At 26.1% G+C, this 25255-nt stretch overlaps 1 protein-coding gene across 2 annotated transcripts in view; it reads right to left on the bottom strand.

Annotated features, from left to right (window-relative positions):
• Positions 1–24420, bottom strand: part of LOC107450205 (nuclear receptor subfamily 1 group D member 2) — a 67441-nt gene extending 43021 nt beyond the window's left edge. The window contains exons 1-2 of one of the 2 annotated variants that reach the window (XM_016065950.3): positions 24226–24420; positions 15495–15560 (exon numbers count right to left, since the gene is read on the bottom strand). In XM_016065950.3, the coding sequence (XP_015921436.1) occupies positions 15495–15539 (45 nt within the window). In that variant the 5' untranslated portion in view covers positions 15540–15560; positions 24226–24420. Of the gene's footprint in view, positions 1–3041; positions 3540–15494; positions 15561–24225 lie in introns of those variants that run through there. The other variant, XM_016065951.3, reaches the window with a different exon arrangement.
• Positions 24421–25255: the final 835 nt, after the last annotated feature.

The raw sequence follows: 25255 nt of genomic DNA, 5'->3' as shown, positions 1-25255 counted from the left end.
CTCAATTAGATGACAAATTCTAATTGTACAAGTAATTAGTGGAATTCTAATTAGAGGGTAAATACGGAACTCAAAAGAAAGGAGTCATATAATGCTTTGTATGAAACAATTTGTAAAAGTTAGTTAGCGATCCCGTATTTTTGACTGTTTTCTAAAGTATACGCTTTGTAAATGGTTTTTTTCTTTGATTGTAAATGATATTTTTTAGTTCGTAAATGATTTGACTCTAAATTTCGTACTAAAATATACGTGTTTTTGATAAATAAAAAAATTATCATATTTTACATGAATTATTTTATTATTTTTGTTATAATTTTAGATTTTCTATTTATCAAAATATTTTAATATTTTAATTTAAGCAAAAGCTTTTTTATTTATGCTGTAGATAACCAATTACAAGGAAAATATCTTGTATCTAACTTATAAAATTCAAAAATTTAGCATTTTTTACCAAATATATTCTACATTATATCTCTCCTATTAAGCTTTTACATTTTGTTAGTTAGAAATGAAAGCACATTTCAGAGTATTAAAATGTATTTATTAATTTTTAAAATTCAAAACACAGTTGCCAATTTAATTTCTTCAACTATTTCAATGTATTTTACAATTTTGTTTAGCAATTTGAGAAATGTATTTTCTTTACGCTTTTTAAGACCTTTAAATTTCAAATACAATTATTTTCAACAAAAGAGACAATTATTTTCAACAGAGACAATTATTTTCAACAAAACGAGTGTTCTAATAAAGGTGAAATTTCGCATTATTTTTCTCAAATTGTTTGAGCTAATTTAATGAATTGGGAAAAATGAAGATGCTTCTAATAGTCTACACCCTACGTTTAAAAGTTTTTGAAATTATAATCGATGTTAATAGACATTAAAATCAATTTCACAAATATATTTCGTCTTATATTCTCTCATTATATTCTCTTGTTACATTTCTTTTTATAATCTCTCTTCTATTATTATTCTCAAAATATACTTATTAAAAAATATATACTTTTTCGAAAACAATTTAATCTTTTTCATTACTGTGTAAGACATTTTTAAGTAATGAAAATATTAGAGGAAAATTTACATCAATATAATAAATTCGATCAATTTATTAGCAAAGCAATGTCTATAATCTTTTTGAAATAAAGAAAAGCAGATATTCTACGTTTAAAAAATTATATTTTTAAAAAAATTAAATTATGAATTTTTTTTCATTATCATAAAAATTTTTTTTATTTATTATATTAAATTCATAAAACATAATTTTATTGATTTATGTTGCGACTTTTTTGAATATTCTCCGTTGTATTGTAACAAAGTCGAAACTTCATGGAGAAAAATTTTCTGGTGAAAAAAAACTTAGTTCTGGTAATAAAACCAAATTATACGGTATGTAAACCATTCATTTTGTACTCTTCCCGTTTTTATGGTAACGGTCTTAGGGTAAAAAAAAAACATAGTTCTGGTAATAAAACCAAATTATACTGTATGTAAACCATTCGTTTTGTACTCTTCCCGTTTTTATGGTAACGGTTTGCAGGAAATTATGGTTTTCAAAATTACAGCTCTTATTACCAAATATTTAGTAAAAATACAATTTTGAAAAGTACGTTTAACCGAATAAATGATTTTTATGCTTTTATTCCAAGGAACTGAATTTTATCACATTTATCAAACTTTAACACATATTTTAAAACCATATTTCATTATTAATTTTACCAAATTCTTTACCAAAGAACTTCAGTAAAAATTACTATGGTTATAGTGTTCCCTTAGAGACAGAGACAGGGTAAATTTACCATATTCTTGTAGTTCTGACTATACTTTTTTTCCTCGATGTTACATTAAAATATCGAAAACTTGCAAAAAAAAAGATAATTTAGTTTCAAGTTTCGAATTATAATTTTTGTAAATTTTTGTGGACATTTAAAAAAGCAGAATATATAATTTGGAAAGCAATATATTCTATGAAGCAATTTTTACTGTCTCAGAATACGGCAACTAACAGTTTTTGAGGTAGCTCACAATTACAGACAAGTAACTAACTAATAAGTAAAATATATTTTTAAAGTCGCATTATTAGAACTAACTCTTACAACCAATTCCAATCTTTTATACTATGATAAGATATAAAGCAGTTTTATATGTATATAAAAAAATGGAATTTCACGAAATAGACTGAAGTAAGATTTTTAAAAATCCTATACACTAAAATGTATACAGACAAAGTTTCAAAATGAATGTAATTAATATCAGAAAATGATTAGTTAATTTTCCTAAAGTGAAAAGCTAGAATTGCCTGAAAAGTATATTAATTCCTTTTTTTTTTGGTCGAAAAAAAGCTATGCAATATTCAATGTGAGAAATTCACGATATGTATACACATTAATACTGAATTATAACTATTTATATAATATTTAACATGATGTAAAACCAGTGATACTGTTTCTTTTACTATTTATTACTTGAATGATTTGCTGTGATTGTTTGAAAAATATTTACTGAAATTAATAAACTCACATTAAGTTAATTAATTTCTTTTCTTTAGGCATTGAAATAAGTAAAATAAACTGATATTAATCTTAAAGACATAAATAATATGAAGAAAAAATGGAAAATTTCTTAATATTTTGCTTCAAAAGTATTAAAAATATGCCTTTCCCTCCATTTGATGTATTTACAAATCATTTAAAAAAACACTTTGTTTTAATAGATGGTTAAAAAGTTTGTTTTAAAATATTGTTTGTTTAAAAAATAATTAAAGATTTATTAAAAAAAATTTTTATATTGCATTAAGAATTTCATTTGAATTTGTATTTTATTAAGAGATATAAATAATTAAATTACACTCTGATAACAAAATTTTGTAGTTTAGTTTAGAGAAAAATAATTATTTCTAATTTATAGCTTAAAAATCTCAATTAATTGCAAGAAATAAATTATTATTCTTTTTTAAGTTTATTTTTTATTATCCCGTTAAATGCAAAATTATAATTTTAAATTAATTTAAATTATAATTTAATTAAATAAATATAAATTTCTCACCATATCTAAAGGAGCCATACAAATCACAAGTAAATTAATCCAAGGATGAAATGTTTCACTCCAAACAATAAGTTTCACTCTCCTTAAAATTTTTTCCAAGTCCCTCCACAACCAATCAATAAAAACAATTTAAAAAATTATCGATCTTAATCATTCAATCACTAGTCGAATCCCCCTATAATCCATTTTCTTCGAACACAAAAGTCCCTCTATCCTAAGATCATTCGGGGAATGGGGATAAAGATGAAGAAAGGATAAGTTAAAGGGATGGAGGATTCAAGAACTGTTCGAATCAAAACCAGAATCACGTTTGCCGCTCTTAAGAGATTTACCTGACACTAAAAAGTAGTCTTCAAGGTTTCCGTGACGTCACACAACGCGCTCAACGGAACTAAATTCTATTTTGTTGATTATATTGTTGTGTCCTTTTTTTATTCATTTTATTATCATCTGAGTATTGTGGTGGTGCGCTCTCTTCACTTTCACCTGTTGCTTCTCGGTAAGATCGGACGGATCGCTCGCGAGCGGGTCTTTTTTTTGCTTTTGTTTTGATTTTTTTTCCGCAGGTGATTTTTCCTCTGTAGCGTGCATCGGCTAGTCTACCAGTGAGGATACGGCAGGCAGACGATCTTTTAGTGGGAGAAAACGATGTTTTGTGAGGGATGTTTTTACTGCGGACTTTCATCTCTAACGGAACTTTGCGGAAGGGGGGAGGGTGTTGGAATTAAATGATCAAGAACATTTTTTTCCTCTATTTAGAACACTCCTTAATGATAGGGTTTTTGAAAAAGTTCAGTAGAGCAAATTTGGCAACATCACTTAAGATTTTTTGTCTTATTAGGAAAAAATATTTTATTTTGTCAGGTATTAAACAATCAAAAAGTTGGTTTCCTTAAACATGTTTTTTTAAAATTATATTTAACAAACTTTAAATGGTTCAAACCGTTCCTTAATAACAGGGCATTTAAAGAAGATCACTAAGGCAAATTCGGGAATGTCAGTTAAGAATTTTTTTTTTAGCAAGAAGAATTTTTTTGTTCTGTTTTGTATGAAACAATAAAGAATTTGGTTTCTTTGTCATGTTGTTTTGTTTCCCGATATTTTAATATTTATTAAGTATCAAGGATGCATAATTCTATTGTCTTAAGCCAATAACAGTTTGATTTAATCACTCTTTTAATTTAAATATTGAAATTGGCTTGTATTTTAGAATATAACACTTTAAAAAAGTAATTAAGACACAGTAATGATAAAAGACGTATTTGAACTTTTTAAAATTAATTCAAGTATATAACTGAAAACTTAAATGTTCCAAATCTTCAAGATACAGAGTAGGAATTTCTAATATATTATATTCTCAATATGTTTCCCTTTTCATGTCCAATAAATGCTATATTGAAGAAAATATTCACGTGCTAAAGCCATAAACTGTACAGATGATAATTTACAGTAGTACTGGGGGCTGCTTAAGACATCTTAATTTTATCTGCATTTATTTCTGATTAACATTGAAATTTCCAGTATAATAGCAAATTTTGAAGTATAAAGAATAATTCTATTTTCCATCTTAATATCTGTGAACGCAACATATTTGTCTAAGAAAATAGAAAGGGAATGCGAGCACAAAAAATTTAATCTTATAATTACTTCAACTATTTTATCTTAATTACAACATGCCAATGATAAAAACTAATTTTTTAGTGGAAAACGGGCTAATTATGCGCGGCAACTTACTTAAAATACGTTGAATTAAAATTTTAATTTCCATTAAATATTAAGTAGACGTCTTAATATCAGATTTATCAATTTTACATCATATTTATTATAACGTTAGATAGTAGAAGATAATTTTTCGTGAATACAAAATTTTATAATTCAAATTTAATCAAATTAGAATCACTTAAAAAATTCCAAATATTTCGGTTTATATTTTGGTTGTCTATATTTGTCTACAATATTAAAAAGCTATCTCTATTTGCTTGCGCGCAACTTAACGTGCTTTGCATAATCTAAGCATCTCCTGAACATCTAACGCGCAGCTAACGTGCCGTTGTAACGTACGTATGTGTGCATCAATGTAAGCAATTCCACAATATGAACGCTTAAAAATTCCAAATGTTCTCCTTTTTAAATAGAGCTAAAGATGACTTTGGGTAAACCAAAACCGCTATCTAATTTATCATTTTCATGTGAACCAAGCCTTTTCTATTAATTAATTAAAATTTGCATTCTAAAAATAGTTCCGCTAGTACACTGTAAAAAATTCTGGATCAAATTACGGTAAAAAGTACCGGGACTCGGGGTGCTAGTTTTTTCACCGTAAAATATAATTTTTAACATGAAATTTTATGGGACAAAAAATCTGATAAACCGCAATTTTTAAACAGTAACAAGTGCTGTAAAATCACTGTAATTAAATTAATATGATTGCAAAAATCTCGGTATAAACTTTTACCATAATGAAGAATTTTACGATAAAACGGATTCTGTTTTCAGGGTGCCAGTACCTTTTGCCATAATTTAATCCGGAATATTTGGCAGTTTAGCGATATTACAAAGCATACCGACGAAATATATCATTAATTTAATATTCTACACTGTTCGAATTTTCATTATGAAATTACAGTAAATAACCAACATCAGTCTGTCCATTTGATTAGCAATGAAGTTTATGGTTTTAAGAATATTTCTTTACCTTATTCCTTTACCTGAAACCGTTTACAACTGGTACAATTAAAAAACCGCGAGTACAAAACTATACGTTTCTAAATGATGAAATCGTACATTGGAGGTCTGTGCGGGAATGAAAGTTTCTTTCTAATAGTTCTTTCTAATAGTTAAAAGGTTCTTTCTAATAGTCTAGAGTCACCTATTGAAGAGTAAAGGATGCTAGAAACTCTTCATGTATTGAAAGAATGGAAGAAATATTGTGGTGTCAACGCTGGGATTTGAACCCCTGTTTAGCCAGTCATGAGATGATCGATTAGCCCTTTCAGCTAATGTAAGCTTTCAGTGTAAGGTTTTGCATATTCTGGTAATAAAGTTCCTTGAATTATTTAAAAAAAATTATAACATTTAAGGGTGAAATTTCTTTCTATTATTTGATCCAATCGCAAAAATTTAATATCTCTTATATGGTTTAAGTAATACATTCTTTTAAAAAAATTATTAGGTAGTGGGATATAGATGATAAAACTGTCTAATGGTCATCGATAAAAAAATGTGGCATGTGACAAAATAGAACCTTAAGGCAGTATAATCTGAATTCTAAGTTCTTTTAATGATATATTACGAACTTAATGCTTAATCGGAAGTATGCGTGTTAAATTGTTTCAGGCTAGAATAATTATAATCTTTGCCGTGTTGAGAAAGTGTTGGAATCCTATCTATATTTGTTTTCATGCTTTATCTATGTATGCGACATAGCGTGCCTTGATCTTATCTATGCAGCAATCTTGTGAATTAAACGATTAATAAATACATCTCTATTCGTTTCTAATAAGTTCTACAATAGCCTTTGGGTAAGCAGAAGCCACCATCTTATTTATCATCGTCGTGTGAACCATTTATGACAAGAAAATAATGACTTCTGCTGGCGGCAATGGAAAACTATTTTAGTCTGTCTTGTATTCTAATTATAAAATAAACGCAATAATTCAAATAAGTCACCTGTTATGATAAACAAATTGTGGCGTGGTGTGGTAACCCCCGGGGAAACGCCTTTCAAGGTCCAGTTGTGGACGTTTTCTGGACTGACCAGCGATGTGAAACGGTTCAACCACGCATAAGGATGATGACTTTTGCGAAGTCGATTTTTTTTCACTCGGTTTATTTTGCGTTTTTCTTTTTTCGATTTTTTTTCTTTAGGTGAGACGCTTCTTCCCCCTTTGGTATGGCAGGTTGAGCCGTTTAATAACGGGACATTCTTTTTTTATTATGAATTTTTTCTCGGAAGTTCATTTTCTGATTTTTATTTTCTCTGTTTTACCTCAGATATTTCCGTTTATTAAACTTCCCGCGCTATACTCGCTTTTGAAAGAGAATTCAGGATAATTTTCTTCTTTGCTTACCTTGATATAGTTTTCTTTTCATGGTAAAAAAATTAAATAAATGGTAAAAGAAATTTATTTAAGTCATTTATTTTAATCATCTTTCATCTCAACAATGGTTTTGAGTAAGCAAAAGTGCAGATTTTGTTATTTTCTTAGAAACAAACATCGGCGAAATTTTGCGGAAGTTTATTTTGTTACCTATTTCATTGTTCTAAAAGTGCATACCGACAAAGTTATTATTAATGAATATTACATATTTGTTTTTCAAAATATTTAAAACGAGTGGTTTAATTATTCACTTAATTACTACATTTTGTGACATAACAATACATTATTTTGTTATCAGGCAGTAATTCATCATATAAAATAAATCTTTTACCGTATGAGTGCAAATTATTTTATCTCAATTTAGCGAACATGGTTACAATAGATTATCAGATATAATCCTATTGTAACAACAACAACAAATGCCAAAATGAATGTTGTTTTACGCTAAGCATTAAAAAAAAAGAGTCTGTGCCTTTCATTTATTTATTTGGCTATTTTTGAGTCATTCAGTCACTCTTTGGTTGAAAAATTTAAATTAACTTGGATAGCCCAGTTGAGAATTTTTAAGCCTCAGGTGCAAGTGTTATAATTGTGCATCTTTAGTTTTTGTGAACAATATGCGTCTACAAAGTTACATCAGTTTACGTGTCTACAAAAGTTACTATTATTTTGCTTAAACGCAACACTTTTAAAAATATAAAAAGAACCTTTAAAGTAGTGGTAAGGCTTAATGCTTAGATTAATTAATATTTTTGCTGCCTGGCAGCACTTTAGAATTAAAGTATCACAATTTTATAAATTTAGATCAGAATATATAGATATTTATATAAACTATGAACTAAGACATGAATATCTTGTTTGTTTAAGAGGAATTTTAAAAGCGAAATAATTGATCTAACAGTGCTCTGAATTTTAAGAAATTTCATATAAATGTTTACCTTCAAAGGATTAACTCTTAGAGAGGGAAAAAGAATGAACTAAATTGTTGGAAAAGAAGAGTCATACACGGAGATAAATGTTCTGGTAAAATTACCTTACTGTATGGTAATAAAATGTCTGGTAAAATAACCATAATCCTATCGCGTAAAACGAAAATTAACAGTATTTAAACCATTCATTAGGTAATTTTTCCGTTTATATGGTAACGGTTTGTTGATAATTCTGGTTTTCAAAATCATAGTTCTTACAAATGCACATTTAGAAGAAATTCAAAACTAAAAAGTAAATTTAACCAAGCAAGTGGATTTTGTGCCATCCTTTAAAATATCATAATAAAATTACCAAATGCACTTAATTTTATCAAATACTATAAGATCATATTTTGTTGTTAATTTTACCAAAATCGTTACCAAAGCTCTTTGGTAAAAACTACCGAGTTATTAAGTGTTCCCATAGATCCAGAAACATGGTAAATATAACCATATTCTGGTAGTTTTAACCATACTTTTTCTCTTAGTGTACGAATTATGGCCGGATCATTCATTTTAAGATTGAGGCCATTTACTTTGCCACGATATTTTCAAACTTTAAAATGGTTGATAAAAAAGTGTGGCGATGAAAAATAAAACTGATACACAAAACTTTGTTTATATCATTTCCAAAAATAAATGGTTTCCTTGAAAAACCGGTGTCCCGCAAATGGTTAAATTCTTTCTTTCACCAAATCTTGAATGAGCAAAAGTACTCCAGTGTTGATTAAAATTCTTCAACGATTCGATGAAACTATTTTACTAAGAATTACTCATACTTTCAATAAAAATCCAGTTTTAAAAACGTGATTCTTTTTTGAAAAGGGAAAGTGATTCAATCATTTTAAAGAAGTTTGCAGATTAAAAGTGTTGTACTTCTTTGCTTCATTGAGTAAAAGCTTAATGGCTTTTGTTTATCATACTATTAACAAATCATGCTATTTGAACCATTAATGACAAAAGCTACTGAATGGGTAAACAATATACAATTGTATTTATAAGGACACTTGTTAAGAGATTATTATAACACATGTATTTATTAGTACTTTTGTTTAGAGATTATTAAAGCAATTGTACCGATAAGCACAATTTTTATATCTCTTTATATTGTTGTAAAGCCAAAAACTTTTTTAAATTTTTACCATTTGCACTTTTATTCGTGTTTGATAATTTAATATTTTAATTTTTTTTTTAAATTTTAACAACTTCATTTTTATTTATTTAACTTTTAATCAAATTCTACTTTTCAATAATTTGATAAATTATTTTACCTTTATACTGGAATTAAATTTCCAGTTATATTTATTAATCTTTTTTAGCTCTTTATGTAAAAAAATTAAATTTATTCTTTTCAAGTTAGTAATAAATTCCATTTTTGATGGTTGGCGAAATTATTTAAATACCTGGATCAAAATTCTGCTTATTATTTACGGTAAACACTATCGGCACATACTGGTGCAATATCCATAAAATGCATTTTATCGTAAAATATTATACCATAATTTTTACAGTGATATTTATTTAATTAAAGAGATTAAGTGATTTTACAGGAATTATTATTGCAAAAAATTACCGTCCATCAGATTTTGGTTCTGTAATATGTTACGTAACGGTCAAAACCAGCACCTTGAGTGCCGGTACTTTTTATCGTAATTTCATCCGAAATTTTTATCATTGTATCAGATCACATGAGGAGAGCAGTTTTAAAATTAACTTTTCACAATTTTGAAAAGTTCTAACTCAGATGGTGCGCAAAAACTTTCATGGATAGTAAATGGTTCGTAAAGGTTAAAAAGTAGGGAACCGCTGTTACGTTACAGGCAATCAGTTTGACTTTTAAACAAATATAAATCTGTTTCCTTTTTTCAGTTTTTAACGAACTAATTGAAGAATTCGTTCAACGGTTTCCCGTTAATTCATCGAAGCAAAATAATTTTTAAAATGCAGCGGATATAACGGGAACTTTTTGACTGGTGCAAAAGTCTAACCAGATTCGTTCAACCAGAAACGCTCTATGCTCTATTGCGGAATTTCTGAACAACTTAAGCGGGTCTTTTAATAGCCCCAGAAATGAATCTTAAGGGTCAATGATAAATATAATAGGGTAACAGCAAATCAGATCCCCTAAAAGACTGACACCATACATTTTAACCTCATCCTCTGCGCACATACAGGCATACCTTGGCAGGTGATACTGTAACACTTCGTCGCGCTGGTCTTGATATAATACAGGAAACCGTTGGAAAATTTTGGATGTAAAAAGGAACCGGATATTAACCAACACCAACCAAAAGAAAAGCGTGATCTTGGTTCATTTAGGTCGCAGCTCTAAATGAGTCTAACCGTTGTCGTTAAATACGTGATCTTAATAAACTGGGCTTGAAAAAGGATATCCTTGGTGGTAGGGGTGCCTCGTCTTTTGTATTCTTCCCGCGTTTTTCTACCCCTTGTGTGATTAATATTAATTCGTAATTAGAGATATTCGTTGCTTTTAATTGATTATTACAGGAAGGAAGGGATTGTTTTGGTAAAGAAAAGACCCTTGTAGTTAAAATTTTTTTATTTCTGGAATTGCTTGGTGATATTCCCCTGTTCTGCTCAACTATTCATTAAATGATCTTTTGTCACGAATTTGTGGTTGACTCTCAAGTCAGATCCATATGTGGTAATTAAATTTGCTCATTATCTGATCTAATTTTTTTACTCGTTTAGAGAATATTATTTTTTTATAATTTTCTGTATTAGACACTGTGTCTTACAGCTGATTAACGTATTGTCAAGTATATTTATTAAAATTGTACTTTCTGATCTTTTTAGATTCTTTAAAAGAGTCTATCTATTTTAACAGAGTGCAATTGTTTCAAGGCTACTGCTCCCTTTAATCATATAAATGAGATTGAATTTCCGTTTACAATTTTTTATTAAAAAATTTACTAAAACTACTTTTTAGAAAAATTAAAATTTTATTTTATAATTTACAGTTAAAAAATAACTGTAAATTTTACAGAAAAAAGGCCTTTTTAATGTAGAAAAAAACTGAATAAAGATAGAGACAGATTTTTTCGGCTTTAATCGTTCTCCGCGAGCTACAAAATTCTCATTTTTTTTCCTTTTATTTATTTTTCTCTCTCACCTTTTCATAGATCTGATAGTTTAAAGCTCATTTTCTCACAAAACAGTTTTTCTCTGTTTTTCACCATAATCATAAAAGGATAAAAACTGTCAATTTAAATTTTTGCAAGTTTAACAGTTTTGCTTACTGTAAGATTGTTTCATCTTTCTACAAATAATTTTATGATTATTTTCTTTGCTTGTTTTTACTCATCAGCAATTATTTTATGGTTTTGAACATCGTATAAATAAAATCGCGATTTTATTTTATTGTTGAACAGATACTCTAACTGATTATTATCTCTCTTTAGATACAATTTTTCGTTAAGTTTAATTGCCAGACATTTTTATTCATAACCATTAAACATTTTAGTTTTAAACTTTTTTACACGTATCTTTGATTTAAATGAGTAAGGCTTTTAAGAAAATGATTGTTTCAGATCCTTCTTTATAGCCAAGAACTACCGGATCTGGGGAAAGTGTACCCGCGAGTCATTGAGATGGCCTGGGTTCGAATCCCCGCTTTGACTGGGCACGCGAATTCTACTCTCGCTTCGCACCAACCATAGTTCTAACGTAGCTCTTTTTAAAAAAAATTTTACGAAAAAAAGCAGTTCTTATTGCTTAAGAAAGCAGGCGTCCGCCTTTTAAATAACAGTATTTTTCAGTGAAGTAAATAGTCTTACACTGGCACACCAGCTGACATTTTTAGACTTTTTACAGTGATTTATTTTTACAGTGACTTTTAGAGTGACTTTTTACAGTGTATTACTTAACAATTACTATAAAAATTATCCCTATAAAAAATCTGTTATTTTTAACCGAGTGTGATAGCTTTAAGACTATTGCGCTTTAATCCTATAAATAAATTTTAATCATATAAGTCAATTTGCGTTTGTATTTCGTATAAAAAAAGTACTACATTTAAAACTTTCTTCTACATATTAACTATTGCTTAATTTTTTTTTAAAATTCAAGTACATATATTAATACATATTTACACAAAACGAATTTTATTATCTTTTATTTCAACATAAAAAATTTATAACAGTAATAAAAAAAGCTTACTATAGTATTCCAGTAACTGTTCAACAAAATAATGTCTTAGGGATTTAAGGATTTACTATTTATTTTGTATTTTTTTACAGCCACGTGTAAAATGAAATTTTTAAAGAAAATAGATTTATTTTTCGTAGGAAATTTTTGATACAAGTAAAATTACGATCAACTTTAAGAGAGTCTACATTTGGATATGTATAATTTTATCCACGAATTTTGTCATAATGTAAAAAATGCCTTTTTTATGCGGCTGTAAGCATATGCTTAATTCAAGTGGATAATTTCTTCTGTTACCTACAATATTATGTTTAAAAATGCATTATGATTTTATTTCATAACAATGAAGAACAAAAACAGAGTAGGCTTTTTAGTAGAAGCCCCTTTACAGAGAACATTTTATTATAACATTCTATACAAAACCGTTTGCGATTCTATGGACTCAATGTTATTTTTATATTTAATACGGCAGAACTAAAATGTCCCTCCCGATATAGCGACCGCATTTTATTTTCATAGTTTTGTCTCAATTAATTTTGTATTTATTAGGTAAGCGTAAAACTAAATATGTTTTTACTATGAATTAAAAATTCAGTTTATTTAAATCAAATTTATAAAGGAAAGATTTAAAGCATCTTAGTACTAAAAAGTATGCACAGAAAATATGGTTTTCGAAAAGATTAGTGTTTCAACATTACACCAAAATAACAAAAACTATATTTTTAGAACTAAAAGAAACGTATGATATTTAAAACTTGAAAAATTAATATTTTATTTTTAATATTTTATATTGTAGTTCTTTTTAATGTTTTATTTAATGCTACATAAAAAATTAGCCATTTAATTAAATTTAGTAATTAGATAAATTTTAATAATATAGATATATAACTTAATTAAATTTAGTGGTAATTTAAAAGTTCTACTGTCCCCATAACCCAATTTTTCTTACGATTTTAATACTATTGAAAATGTTACCATATTCAAACACTCACATATACATGTGTGTATTTGAATATATAAAAACAAAAATCGTAAATTTCTAATTTTTAAAATCTGATTAATCTAAAAAAAACAAGCAACCTAATTTTTTGTATCACTCCCTCATATTTTTTGTTTTGTAATTTGATCTCACTTCCTTTTATGTATTCGCGTGCAAAGATTTTCTTCAAAAATAAAACAAAAACACATAAATACGGTAGTTTTTCTTTTATTTTTTATACCACCCCGTAATTATCTACTTTATGCTATCCGTTAGACAACAGCAGCTGCTTTAACTGATTGGGGTGCTTTGATTTTTCCACTGTAACACCATCTGCCCCTTACTTAGCGCCCCTCTCTGAATCGTCTGCTTTTTCTTGACTTCTCGTGCGTTGACATTTTCAGTTTCATCACCTGCTACTGCGCATCTTTCTACCTATGGTGCATTTCAATAATTACTACTTCTCTCCAACGCAATTACTTTAAAAAAATGCAGCGTTTTTAACTTTGATTTTTTCTTGCCTTATTTAGGTTATTCTCTTTTATTTAAATGAAAACAAATATGTAATTTAGAGTTCCGGTAAAAATGAACCCTGATGTATGAATTAGGAATATCTTCGATTAAAAAACATCATTACATATATATTTTTTTCAAGTGGCAGATGATCCAAACAATAAGTCATTACAATGTTCCGTTATATGTTAATGTATTCTAAGTGATATGTTACTATGTTCTTTGTTAATATATTCTATATGATTAATTCTATGAAAATTCCGTTATTATTTTTTTGTAAATTGTTTAAGTTAATTATCTATATATATATATATATATATATAGATAAATAATTAACAGTGTTATATATATATATATATATATTTATTGCTTTCAAATATACAAATTGTAAAGAGTAATAAATTCGTAAAGTATGGTTTTTAATATTGATATTGATTATTACTTAAATCCAAAAAAAAGCATTACGTTTTTAAATTATTATTTTTTTTTTTTAATTCTTACTGATTAGGAGAAAACATAATAGGACATCTGAAAATTAAGAGAACTTAAAATTGATGCATTATTATAAAAATAAGAGAAAATAAAAATTAATTTTTAAAAATCCTTTAGAAATGAAAATTAGTTTACGTTTATGTTATTTTGCAAAAAATGACATAAACAAAATGAAACCATCGAAAATCATCTTAAAAAATAATAAATTTTTTAATGCTCTAAGTATATGGATATGAGGTAAAAAATTAATTTCAATTCTACTTTTTCATATTTCAAAATTATTGATCGGTATTGATATTTCGAAATGTCTGGTCTATTAATAAATTTAATAATCTTAATATCAACACATTTTTCTAACGAAATTATTTGATATTTTGTTGTTGCTCAAATAACTTGCAGTTTTCTAAATAATAAACTCATGCAGTTTACAATATTTTTTTTATTCTTATTATGAGAAAAGAAAATGTACTGTCAAAATTATCAGAATGCGGTAAAATTTACCGTGCTTCTGTATCTATGGGAACGCCAAACATCTCTGTAATTTTTACTAATTATTTCGGTAATTTTCACTGAAGCTATTTGGCAAAGTTACAAATAAAATATGGGTTTATAATATGCTATAAAATTTGGTAACTGAGGTAAAATTTGGTAATTTTATCATGATTTTTTACTGCTTGGTATAAAAAATATTTTTCTATTCTTTTTAGTTTTTTATTTTTTACTAAATGTGAGGTAGTAAGAACTATAATTTTGAAAACTCCAATCGAATGGTTTAAATACCGTACATTTAGGTTTAATTAACCAGAAATACGTTTTTCTTTTCTTTTTTTTTAAATCAGAAATGCCACTAACATACAGTACGGCAATATAACCAGAATTTTTTCTCTTGTTGTAACCGAAACGGTTTTAAAATTTTAAATTGAAATCAGACAGTTTCTTCGCGATTTGTTTGTAATCAACTAAATACAAATTTATAGATAATTAGACTTACATATTGTTAGCTCGTAATATATTGTTAGTAGTGCATTAGACTATTATTAAATTTCAATTTGTGTTTATTTAGACTGTAATTTCCTGAATTTAAATAAGATTTGTTACATTTTTGATTCCTATAATAAAATATTTTATTATAATAGATCAATTGATCAATAATCAATCAATCAATCAATCAATTAATTAATCTTTAATCAATTAATCAATACTCTTAATGTATCAATTTAATGATAAATCTTACCTTATCCAAAGAATGAAAATGCGAGTCACAAGTGTCAGCAATCATGATTTATCTCACAAGCAGAACCTGTAAAAAAAAAAAGAAATTTAAGTAAATTAAATCAATAATTACGTATTTTAATATAAAAAATATATAACTTTATTTATCTACGCTTACAAAATTTTCCAAAAGTTTAAAACTTTTAGAACTGATTTGTGCAGTTTTATGATTTCTAAAATTAGGCATGAAATTATTTTAAATCACACACAATGAAATACACATAAAACATTTAGACATCTCTTCCTCAACATTTTTTTAAAGGAGATTTTCGAAAATATTAGGTATCTCATAAAATAAAAGAAAAAAAAAATTAACAGTAAGTTATGCAAGGAGAAAAAATAAATTTAAGTTTATTAAACCTCTTCCATTTTAATTATATTAAATAATTATTTCAACTATTTTCTTGTATTGTAGACTGATAAACTAATTCCCCTAATACAAGTTTGCAACATATGTAACTTCAAGCAATCTATCATTAGATTGCTTGAAATGCAAATTCATTGGAAGATATCAAACATTTGTTAAAAAATATAAAATTATAAATAATGTAAGGTTCGATATTGATCCTAAGATATCTTATCTCCAAAATATTAAGGCTTATTTAGAGATAATAGCAATCAAAAAATAATCACTAAATGGAGAAAGCTTTAACAACGAATCTTCTTTAAGTAGATAAACATTTGTGATCAAAAACGAGTCACATTGATACAAAATATACGTTTTCAGTAATATCTAGCAAAGCGGAACTACAAAATTACATTTTGATATTATAACATCGTTCCTTTGGGACCAATTAAGATTGCGTTTCGTAAAAAAAAAAATAATTGCTTAAAAAATTTTTCATTTTATTCTTAGACATTATTTACAGAACATAATATACAATATCATCACTTAAGGCAGATATGGGGAACCTATAGCATGCGTGCCATTTGGTGGCACAGGACTAGTATTTTGGTGGCACGCGAGAATCGCTTAATAAATTCATTGATATTTTCAGAAGCATTAAGAAAACATTTTCAATATTAGCAGCTGTCACAAACGGAATCAGAAAAAAGTAAGACTTTGCACACTGGCACACTAGACACCAGAAGATTTAACCAAGGTACTACAAAATGGCACACTAGACACCAGAAAATAATACATTTTAATTTACTGATATACTAATTGAAAAAGGTTAGTCATCTCTGTTTCAGTGTAACCAGTAAATTGAAGTTTCTAAAATTCAATTTAACTTACAGCGTTTGGAAGGATTGTAATAAAGTTATGATTACCACCTCATTATTATTAAAAAAAATTTAAAAAAATTGACAAATCAGTAGTTTTCAAATTCAGCTTCAGAAAAAGTATTGCATCGAAAAGAAATGTAAAAGCTTTGCAGCATGGTTTTTTGTGTTCAGAGTTGTTTAAATATTGTTGAAATATCTTAGTGTATAGGTAACTGTACACATCGACTTATTCTTTAAAAAATATTAGCTGATCATAATTAAGAAGAAGTAAATAAATACACTAATATCAGTATTTTTTTGTAGTTTTCCAAAATAAGATGAGATGAAAGATTTATTTCTCATGAACTATAAAAAAAAGGCAAAAATACATGCCTGTCATTTTTCGAAGAAGAATCGATGGCACCAATTGTCTGAAATTTTAAATCACACGAACGACCTGATTTAACAATACCATTTCTGTGAAATACTATACGCAAACGTCTCATGAGATACTCTATATAAATGTCAATTCTTAAATTATAACCTTTCTCTCAAAAGACATTTATAATAAGTTGTGGAAAGTTTAATTACACGATGTAAAACATGCCACAAAAACAATATAGAAAGTGTATTACAATCCTATTTGTCGTATTTACTTTTCTTTTGTGTAATTGTTTTCTTTTCTAAGAATTTTTTTGTTAATCTTTACAAATGTGCAGAAGAAGTATAAAGAATGCGTTAGCAACAAATACAAGGACATTTTCTTGTAACAGGAGCTTACTACTTAAGCTTTATGCAAAAAATCAAACTAAGAAGGTTTTTTTTTTAAAAATTATATTTAACTATTAATTTTTTGTGCAATGAGTAATAATGGAACTCGCCAAAGGAAAATAAATTTTTATCTCATAAAAAGACTTATTTTTGTTTAGAATAATATATTTTGGCAAAAAAGTTCATAACTTATAATAAATGTGTGTCACATTTTTATATACAATTATCAATAATATCCCTTAATTTTCCTTTTATTTATTCAAATGTAAGAAATGAAACTAGCAAGAAATTTAAAAATTGCCTTAATAATATTTTTACGCTATTAAAAACGCATAATTAGTTAATTAATATAGAAATTTTTAATTTATGAATATTTTTGAGAATTATATGCTTTACTGCTATGTATATGTAATACACAGGGGGTGAACAAAATGATGAAAATGTACTAATACATTTTCTTGTATTTCTCATGAAATAATTAAAGAATCCTTATATAACTTCAGAAATCTTTAGATCATGATGCTTCTCAATGAAGTCTAAAGCTTTTAGAGGTTTGAAGGACCAACAATCAATCAGAAATAGAAGATAGTGTTTATGCCAAAAAATGTAGGAATAAATTTGTAACTTGAAACAATTATTTGGGTTATTGTATGCGATAGTTTATCAGAATTTCGATAGCTTAGATAATTATGAAAATATGGACATTTTTATAAAATCTTTTTTTTTTTGGTCGTCTTACGTTGTTTATAACTTTAAAAATATTTAATGAAATATAAACTCAATAAAAATATTCGAAATATTCAATATTCAATAATTTATAATTAATTACAAAATAATTGCTTAAATTTGTTTTAAAATTGCGTAAGATAAGAATAATCAAAGTAGTTCTTTTATACTGCGCATGAGCGAAAAAAAATTATTTAGCAATTCTTTCTCATAATTTTGTTGTGAATCGTATTTGGCAACTAATGAAAATTTCAAAAGTTTCAAGTAATTTTCAAAATAGTGTTCGTACCTTTTGAAAGAAACTCAAAATAATTAGGTGTTTTCTAAAAATATTACTTTGTATCATAAGACAAAATTAAATAACAAATGGTAATTCCTTACAATAAACGTTTTTGAACACAAATATGATTCTATAAGAAAAGTAAATAGGAGAGAGAAAAAATGCTTTTATGCTGGTGTCATTTGTAATAAATCTTGTTTAATAGTACAAAATGAAATTTGTGGTAAACCCCTTATCATTTTGAGCTTTCCTTTAAAAAGTACGAAAACTACATGGAAAATTGCTGAAAATCTCTTAGATTTTTCAGATTTTAATTTGGACTTTTATATCAGTTGCCAAATACATTTTCTACAAAATTATGTGAAAATTTTTTTTTATTTTCCCCGCATGCTTAGTGTAAAAGTAACTTTAATTGCCTATATCTTGTGCAGTTTTAAACAAAGTTTTCTAAAATTTCAAAGCGATAATTCTGTGTTCAATATTAAACTGCTCTAAAAATTTGGTTTAATTTTACTGAATATTTTTAAATTATGGGAAAAAAACGTGAGACAAAAAAAAATTAGGTTTATTTTTATAAAAATGTCTATATATCCTTAGTTATTTAAGCTAGGTTAACGAAATTTTTCAATAATTGCATATAATAACCAGAATAATTTTTACAAATTTATTCCTACATTTTTTGGCATAGGGTGTTCAAAAACTTTATTTACCGTTTGTAATTTATTGGCGATCCCTCAAACGTCTAAAAGCTTTAAACTTCCTTGAGAAGTATGAGAAATTGCCTTATATAATCACTTCCGAAGTTATAAAATAATTCTCTAATTATTACTTGAGAATTATGAAAAAATGTATAAGTGCAAAAGTGTTTCCATTATTTTATTTAACATCTGTATGTATATATGTTTCATACATGTTTTAAATATAATATATGTTACAAAACTAAACTACTGAATGAATTCTTTCGTTTAAAAAGAAGACTCTGAACTATATTTTCTCTTTTAAAGGACATACGGTGCATAAAACACTAAAATACTAATATTTTGCAAAAATAAAAGAAAATGTAAAGTAAAAACAATCTATTTTGTAGATGATTGCTAGATTTTAATGAACATTGAAGTAAAAGATTAATTAATTAAAGAAACTTTATAACTATTAAGGTGTTTCAACTTTATAAAATTTTTCATGCTCAAATTTTCAAATAATTTCAAGTTTCAGATCACTTACAATAACGTAAAAAATTAGAAGTAAAACAATCCGGATAGAAAAAGATAAATTATATCAGTATTTTAGTTTGCTTAAAAAATTGTGTTCCAGCGTTAAATTAGAATTTTAAATGAGAAGTCAGTTCTTCAATAGTAGTTAATTCTTTAGTCAAAGTTTCGCAGTAGTTACTTTAACAAACTAACATGAAGTTATTATGTAAGCCCGCTGTAGACTTAACTAACCAATGCGAAGGGATATGCTGCTGAATAGATTGGTTGGAGGAAAATCATATGCTGCTAAAAATGCTTTCTTTTGAAATTTTTGAATCACAAGCTCTTTAAACTAGTGACTGTGTTACGAATATAAGAAAAGGACTGTAAACAATATTTGCTCTTTTTAAGTACACACGAAATAAAAATACTAAGACACTAATATTTTCTTTAAAAAGGGAAAGAAACAGCAAAGTAAGAGGAAGTTATTTTTTAGATGATTGTAAAATTCTAATTCACATTGAAATAAGAAAATGAATAAATTATAGAAACTCTAAGGTTGTTAAAGAGTTAAGGCGTTTCAAATGCTCAAATTTTTAAATAAGTTCACGTATCAGATCAAGGTATTCATAGTCACGCAAAAAAATGAGAAGTTGGTAGAAGTGAAATCAATTGGTTAAAAAATGGCAGATTTAATTACTTATTTTGTTTAACAAACCGAGTTCAGCATAGAGATAGAATTTGAAATGAGAAAATGAGAAGTCAGTTATTCAGTTGTAGTTAATTCTTTAATCAAAGTTTCGCCGTAGTCACTTTAACAAACTAACATGAAGTTATTATGTAAGTCACATGCTGAAATTATTATGTAATTCACATTCAATAAGTTATTACTTAAAATTTAAAATATACACAGTTTGCTTTGGAATCTAAAAAGAATTCGAACAAATTGGTAATCCCGTTCAAGTAAGAATGTGACTTACAAATACACAAATCCGTCCTACAGTAAGAAAAAAGTATAGTCAAAACTGCCAAAATATGGTAAACTTTACCTTGTTTCTTGGAAACACAAAAAAGCTCAATTGTTTTTACCGAAGCTCTTTTGTAATGATTTTGGTAAAATGCAATAAAATGTTGTTTTATAATCTGTGATAAAATTTGGTAAGCATGTTAAAATTTGGTAATTTTATAACGATAGCTTAGAGCATGGGATAAAAACCCTTTATTTGGTTTTGATTTTGTATTTTTTTCAAAATGTATGGTAATAAGAATTATGATTTTTAGAACCAGAATTTCCGGTAAACTGTTACAATATGAGCGGAAAAATTACGAAATGAGTGGTTTAAATACTTTATGTTTTGATTTTATTAACAAGATTAATAGGTCTTTGTGCTAGAAATGTCATTACCATACAATAGGTAGTAATTTTACCAGAATTTTTTTCTGCTTGTAAAAACACTTTTCAATCGTAAAAATTTTTTACTTTTGATAAATAAATGAAATAAAATATCAAATTCACTGGACAATATGTATGTGTTATGTTTCACTAATATATCTTTTTATGGTATATTATGATGGCTTAATTATTACAAACTAAAAATATAGTTTTTTAAATTTTTTTTTTATTTAAATCAGAAAAATACCATAATGAGCGAACTATATTAACTTTCCTTAAACTAATTCTTAAGTGGGTTAAGCTTAAAAAACATGAGCTTTATATACTATAAAAGAAGTCTACTCTCTCTGAAATATTAATTCAAATTATAATATATACAGATATGAATTATAATTTCGTTAAAATTAATCATAATGCTTTGCTAATTCTCTCTAATCTTAATAAAGCATTAAATTGTTCTACAGTTCAACCTGGACAGGAGCATTGTTGCTCCCGTTCAAGTGTTGAACTATGGTTTCGGATAATTAAACTTGAAAAATGCAATAATGGGGTTCAATTTTGAACCATATCAAATTTGTATCATATTTGTAGTCTATTAATGTTCAATATGCTCTAAAATCGCTAACACTATTCTACAAGCTGTAATTAAAATAAATTTCCAGTTTTTTCTCTCATCTTTGATTTAAAATATCATATTAAATATGGCAATGGAATTGTGTCAAACTAAGTGACTGAATAGGTACGTTTTAATGCTATTGTTTCTTTAAACTTAAGAAGCAGGAAAACATAATTTTTCTTTTTAAAATTCGTTAAAAATAAAGTATGTATAAAACTACATGCTGGAAATATGCCAGAAAAAAAAACACTTTTTAAATAATATATCTGATTTTTAAGAAACTTCATTTCCAGTTAAGATCCAGTATTCGTAAAGGTATCAAGTATTTGTAAAGTATTTGTAAAAATATTTTAATAGAAAAATTTAAAAAATTATAATTTTTCAAAAGTATTGACAAAATTTCTCAAAGGCTTATATATCTTGAAAGTACCTGAGTTTATTTCAAAAGTAATCATTTCATAATCATATGAAAACTAATATTTAAATTTTTTTTTAAAATTATCTTTTAGTACATTTAATACGCGTTTTAAAAAAATTAATACTTGATATATAAAACAATATTATAATACTTAAATATATTAAGAAGCTTACTTAATAATAAAGCTTACTTAATATACATAAATATATTAATATATTTAAATATATTAAATATATTTTAATATTTAAATTTATATAGCTCTTTAAGAGCTCAAACAAGTTTTAATTGAAAAAATAATCCTTAAATATTTAAAAGGAAAAAAAAATTAATTGGTAATAACTAAAAAAAATATGTTTTATGCACTTAATATTAACTATGGAACTTTAAATTTTTCAATTAAACAAAATTCCAAAAAATGGAAGCAAAAATTAGTTTTTTTTTTTCAAACTTTAAATTCTGGACTTTCTAGAATACGCGAAAGTAACTTTAATATAAAATAATCATTTCTTTGTGTAGCATTTGAGAAATTTTCACCATGCTGAAAGCGTATAATAAGTTGCAATTTGAACTATTTTTGTTATGATAAAAATTGTCTTTCCAACTTAGTTTCTAAATTTTTTAACTTCTTGCAATCTTCCACAAAATAAATGTTTGTTTGGAATTGGAAATATTTTGCATAGCAAATTAAACAAAGCTATATTTATTTGCAAAGCAAAATAATCAAGTTTATTATTAAAACTAGTCTAATTGTAAGTAAAAAAGCCGAATGTTGGAAAAAATGTTAGAAATATTCACAAGGAAATTACAAATAATTTTTTTTTGTTCCAATTTATGCTTCTCCTATCCCTTCAATTTGCTTTTGTTTTATATCATAAATATATTTATAACATTAATTATTCATCTGAATTACTATTAAACTGTACCATATAAAATTTTAAAAATCCGGTGTGATTTTACCCTTATTTTTGTTTCATTAAAATGCAAGAAGAGAACTAATATTGTTGATGTATTTTAGAAAAATTAATTAAGTTTAATTTAAAACAAAATAAAATAAAATATATAATTTATAACGATTTTACAAAATGTTATCAATTCTTCCTCTTAGAATAATAATAAAATAAAAGTAAATTTAGCGGGATACTTAATAAAACAGTTGAATCGGCAATCTTTCACATTTATTTCTCAAATCTCACCGTTTGTCAAATTAAGTCTTTGTAAAAAAAAATCTAAAAAAATTATAACAATAAATAAATAAAAATTAAATTTTTAATTTTTCTCGCTAACTTTCATTAAACATTTATAAAAAAATGAAGCAATGATATATTTTTTGATTAAATTTATTTCGTCTTATGAATAAAATTGTAATTTTAAAAAAAATGAAATAAGGAACAGATTTCAAAAATAAAATAAATGAACAACAATAAATAAATAAGTTATAGCAATAAATAAATAAAAATTAAATTTTTAATTTTTCTCACTAACTTTAATTAAACAGTTATAAAAAATGAAACAATGACATATTTTTAGATTGAATTGATTTTGTTTTGTGAATAACATTGTAGTTTAAAAAAATCGAAATGAGGAACAGATTTCAAAAATAAAATGAATCAATTACAATAAATAAATAAGTTATAACAATAAATAAATAAAAATTAATTTTTTTAATTTTTCTCGCTAACTTTTTTAAACATTTATAAGAAAAATGAAACAATGATATATTTTTTGATTAAATTAATTTCGTTTTATGAATAAAATTGTAATTTAACAAGAAATGAAGTAAGAAACAGATTTCAAAAATAAAATAAATATAAATAGCATACAATATTAAATAACTAAATAAAAAAAAAATTTCATCATAAAAGTTTAAAATAAAATTTAACTACTTTATAAAAAAAAGTTTTTTTTTTAAAAAAGCTACTATTGTGTAATTTTTTAATTATTTGAACTCTTTTCGGCAAACGATATTAATAAATATTATTGTTTTACAAAACAATGCTTTTTTTGCTTTTTATTTGACAGCATTGTTAAGGTTTTTAACACTTTCTTAAAAAAGTAAACTGTAACTTATTGAAGGATCGAGTATTGCTTACCTTTTCGGCTTACGCTTCCAAAGCTATCCGAAAAAGCTGAAGGGAAACACATGAACGAATAGTTGAGGGAGCACACTACAAACACGCCGTTCATCAACAATAGCTCACAAAGGATAGGCGATGAACAAGTATCCAGTATCTATAGAGAGAGAGTTGAATCACTACTGTTAAAGGTGGATGGTTAAGAACAAGTGAGTAAGGTAAGAGATGAAGCTGCTGCAAGAATTGAGGTCAGAACTCTAAGGGCAAAAGCAAAGTTTCTGACCTATGCCGTAACATCTTCTCTCGATGTTGACCCGAAGATGATGTTATTGTTAAATTTTAAATTATGTATGGATTTCTTAGAAAAATTAAATTCCCTATAGTCAGAATTTTAAAATTACAGTGGTAGGAAATTTTCTTTTGGTTCATAATATGCTATCATGTTAAATATCATTTTTAAAAATTTGTAAGTATTCTGGAATAATTTGTTGTAAGTTCATCGACTTTGAGGTAAGTACTGTGGTATTGAGCAGTATTGGTCAAATTACGGTAAAATGAACTGGCACCTTGAGTTTACATCCGTAAAATTTTAAGGTAAAAAGTATGTGAATGACCGTATTTTTTATCGCAATTTGATCGGGAATTTTTTAAGTTTTTCAAGTTTTCAAGGAATTTTTTCATGTTTTCGATAATTAAACATAATCCCAGAAAATGTCTTGTAATTTATTTATCATGGATTCGGTAATATTGAGGCACAACTGGAATGAATAATATTAATTAATTTTTCTGCAAGCGTAAAGGAAAATTAAATTAATTGATAATTCTGATGGTATATTCTTAAGCCAGTGTTACAATATAAAATAATACGAATCAAAGAACGGTAAAAATTACTGGCATTCGGAATGTAGCATCCGTTAAATTCGTTTTACCATAAATTTCATAACGTACTTTTTACAGTAATATTTATTTAATTACAGTGCTAATGATTTTATATTAAATACTGCTGAAAAACTATGGTTTATGCGAATTTTTCTTCCGTAAAATTTTA

This window comes from Parasteatoda tepidariorum, chromosome X2, assembly GCF_043381705.1.
Source record: "Parasteatoda tepidariorum isolate YZ-2023 chromosome X2, CAS_Ptep_4.0, whole genome shotgun sequence".
Lineage (NCBI taxonomy): Eukaryota > Metazoa > Arthropoda > Arachnida > Araneae > Theridiidae > Parasteatoda > Parasteatoda tepidariorum.
Note: the sequence above shows the minus strand (reverse complement) of the source record. Positions and strands in the feature narration are given on the sequence as shown.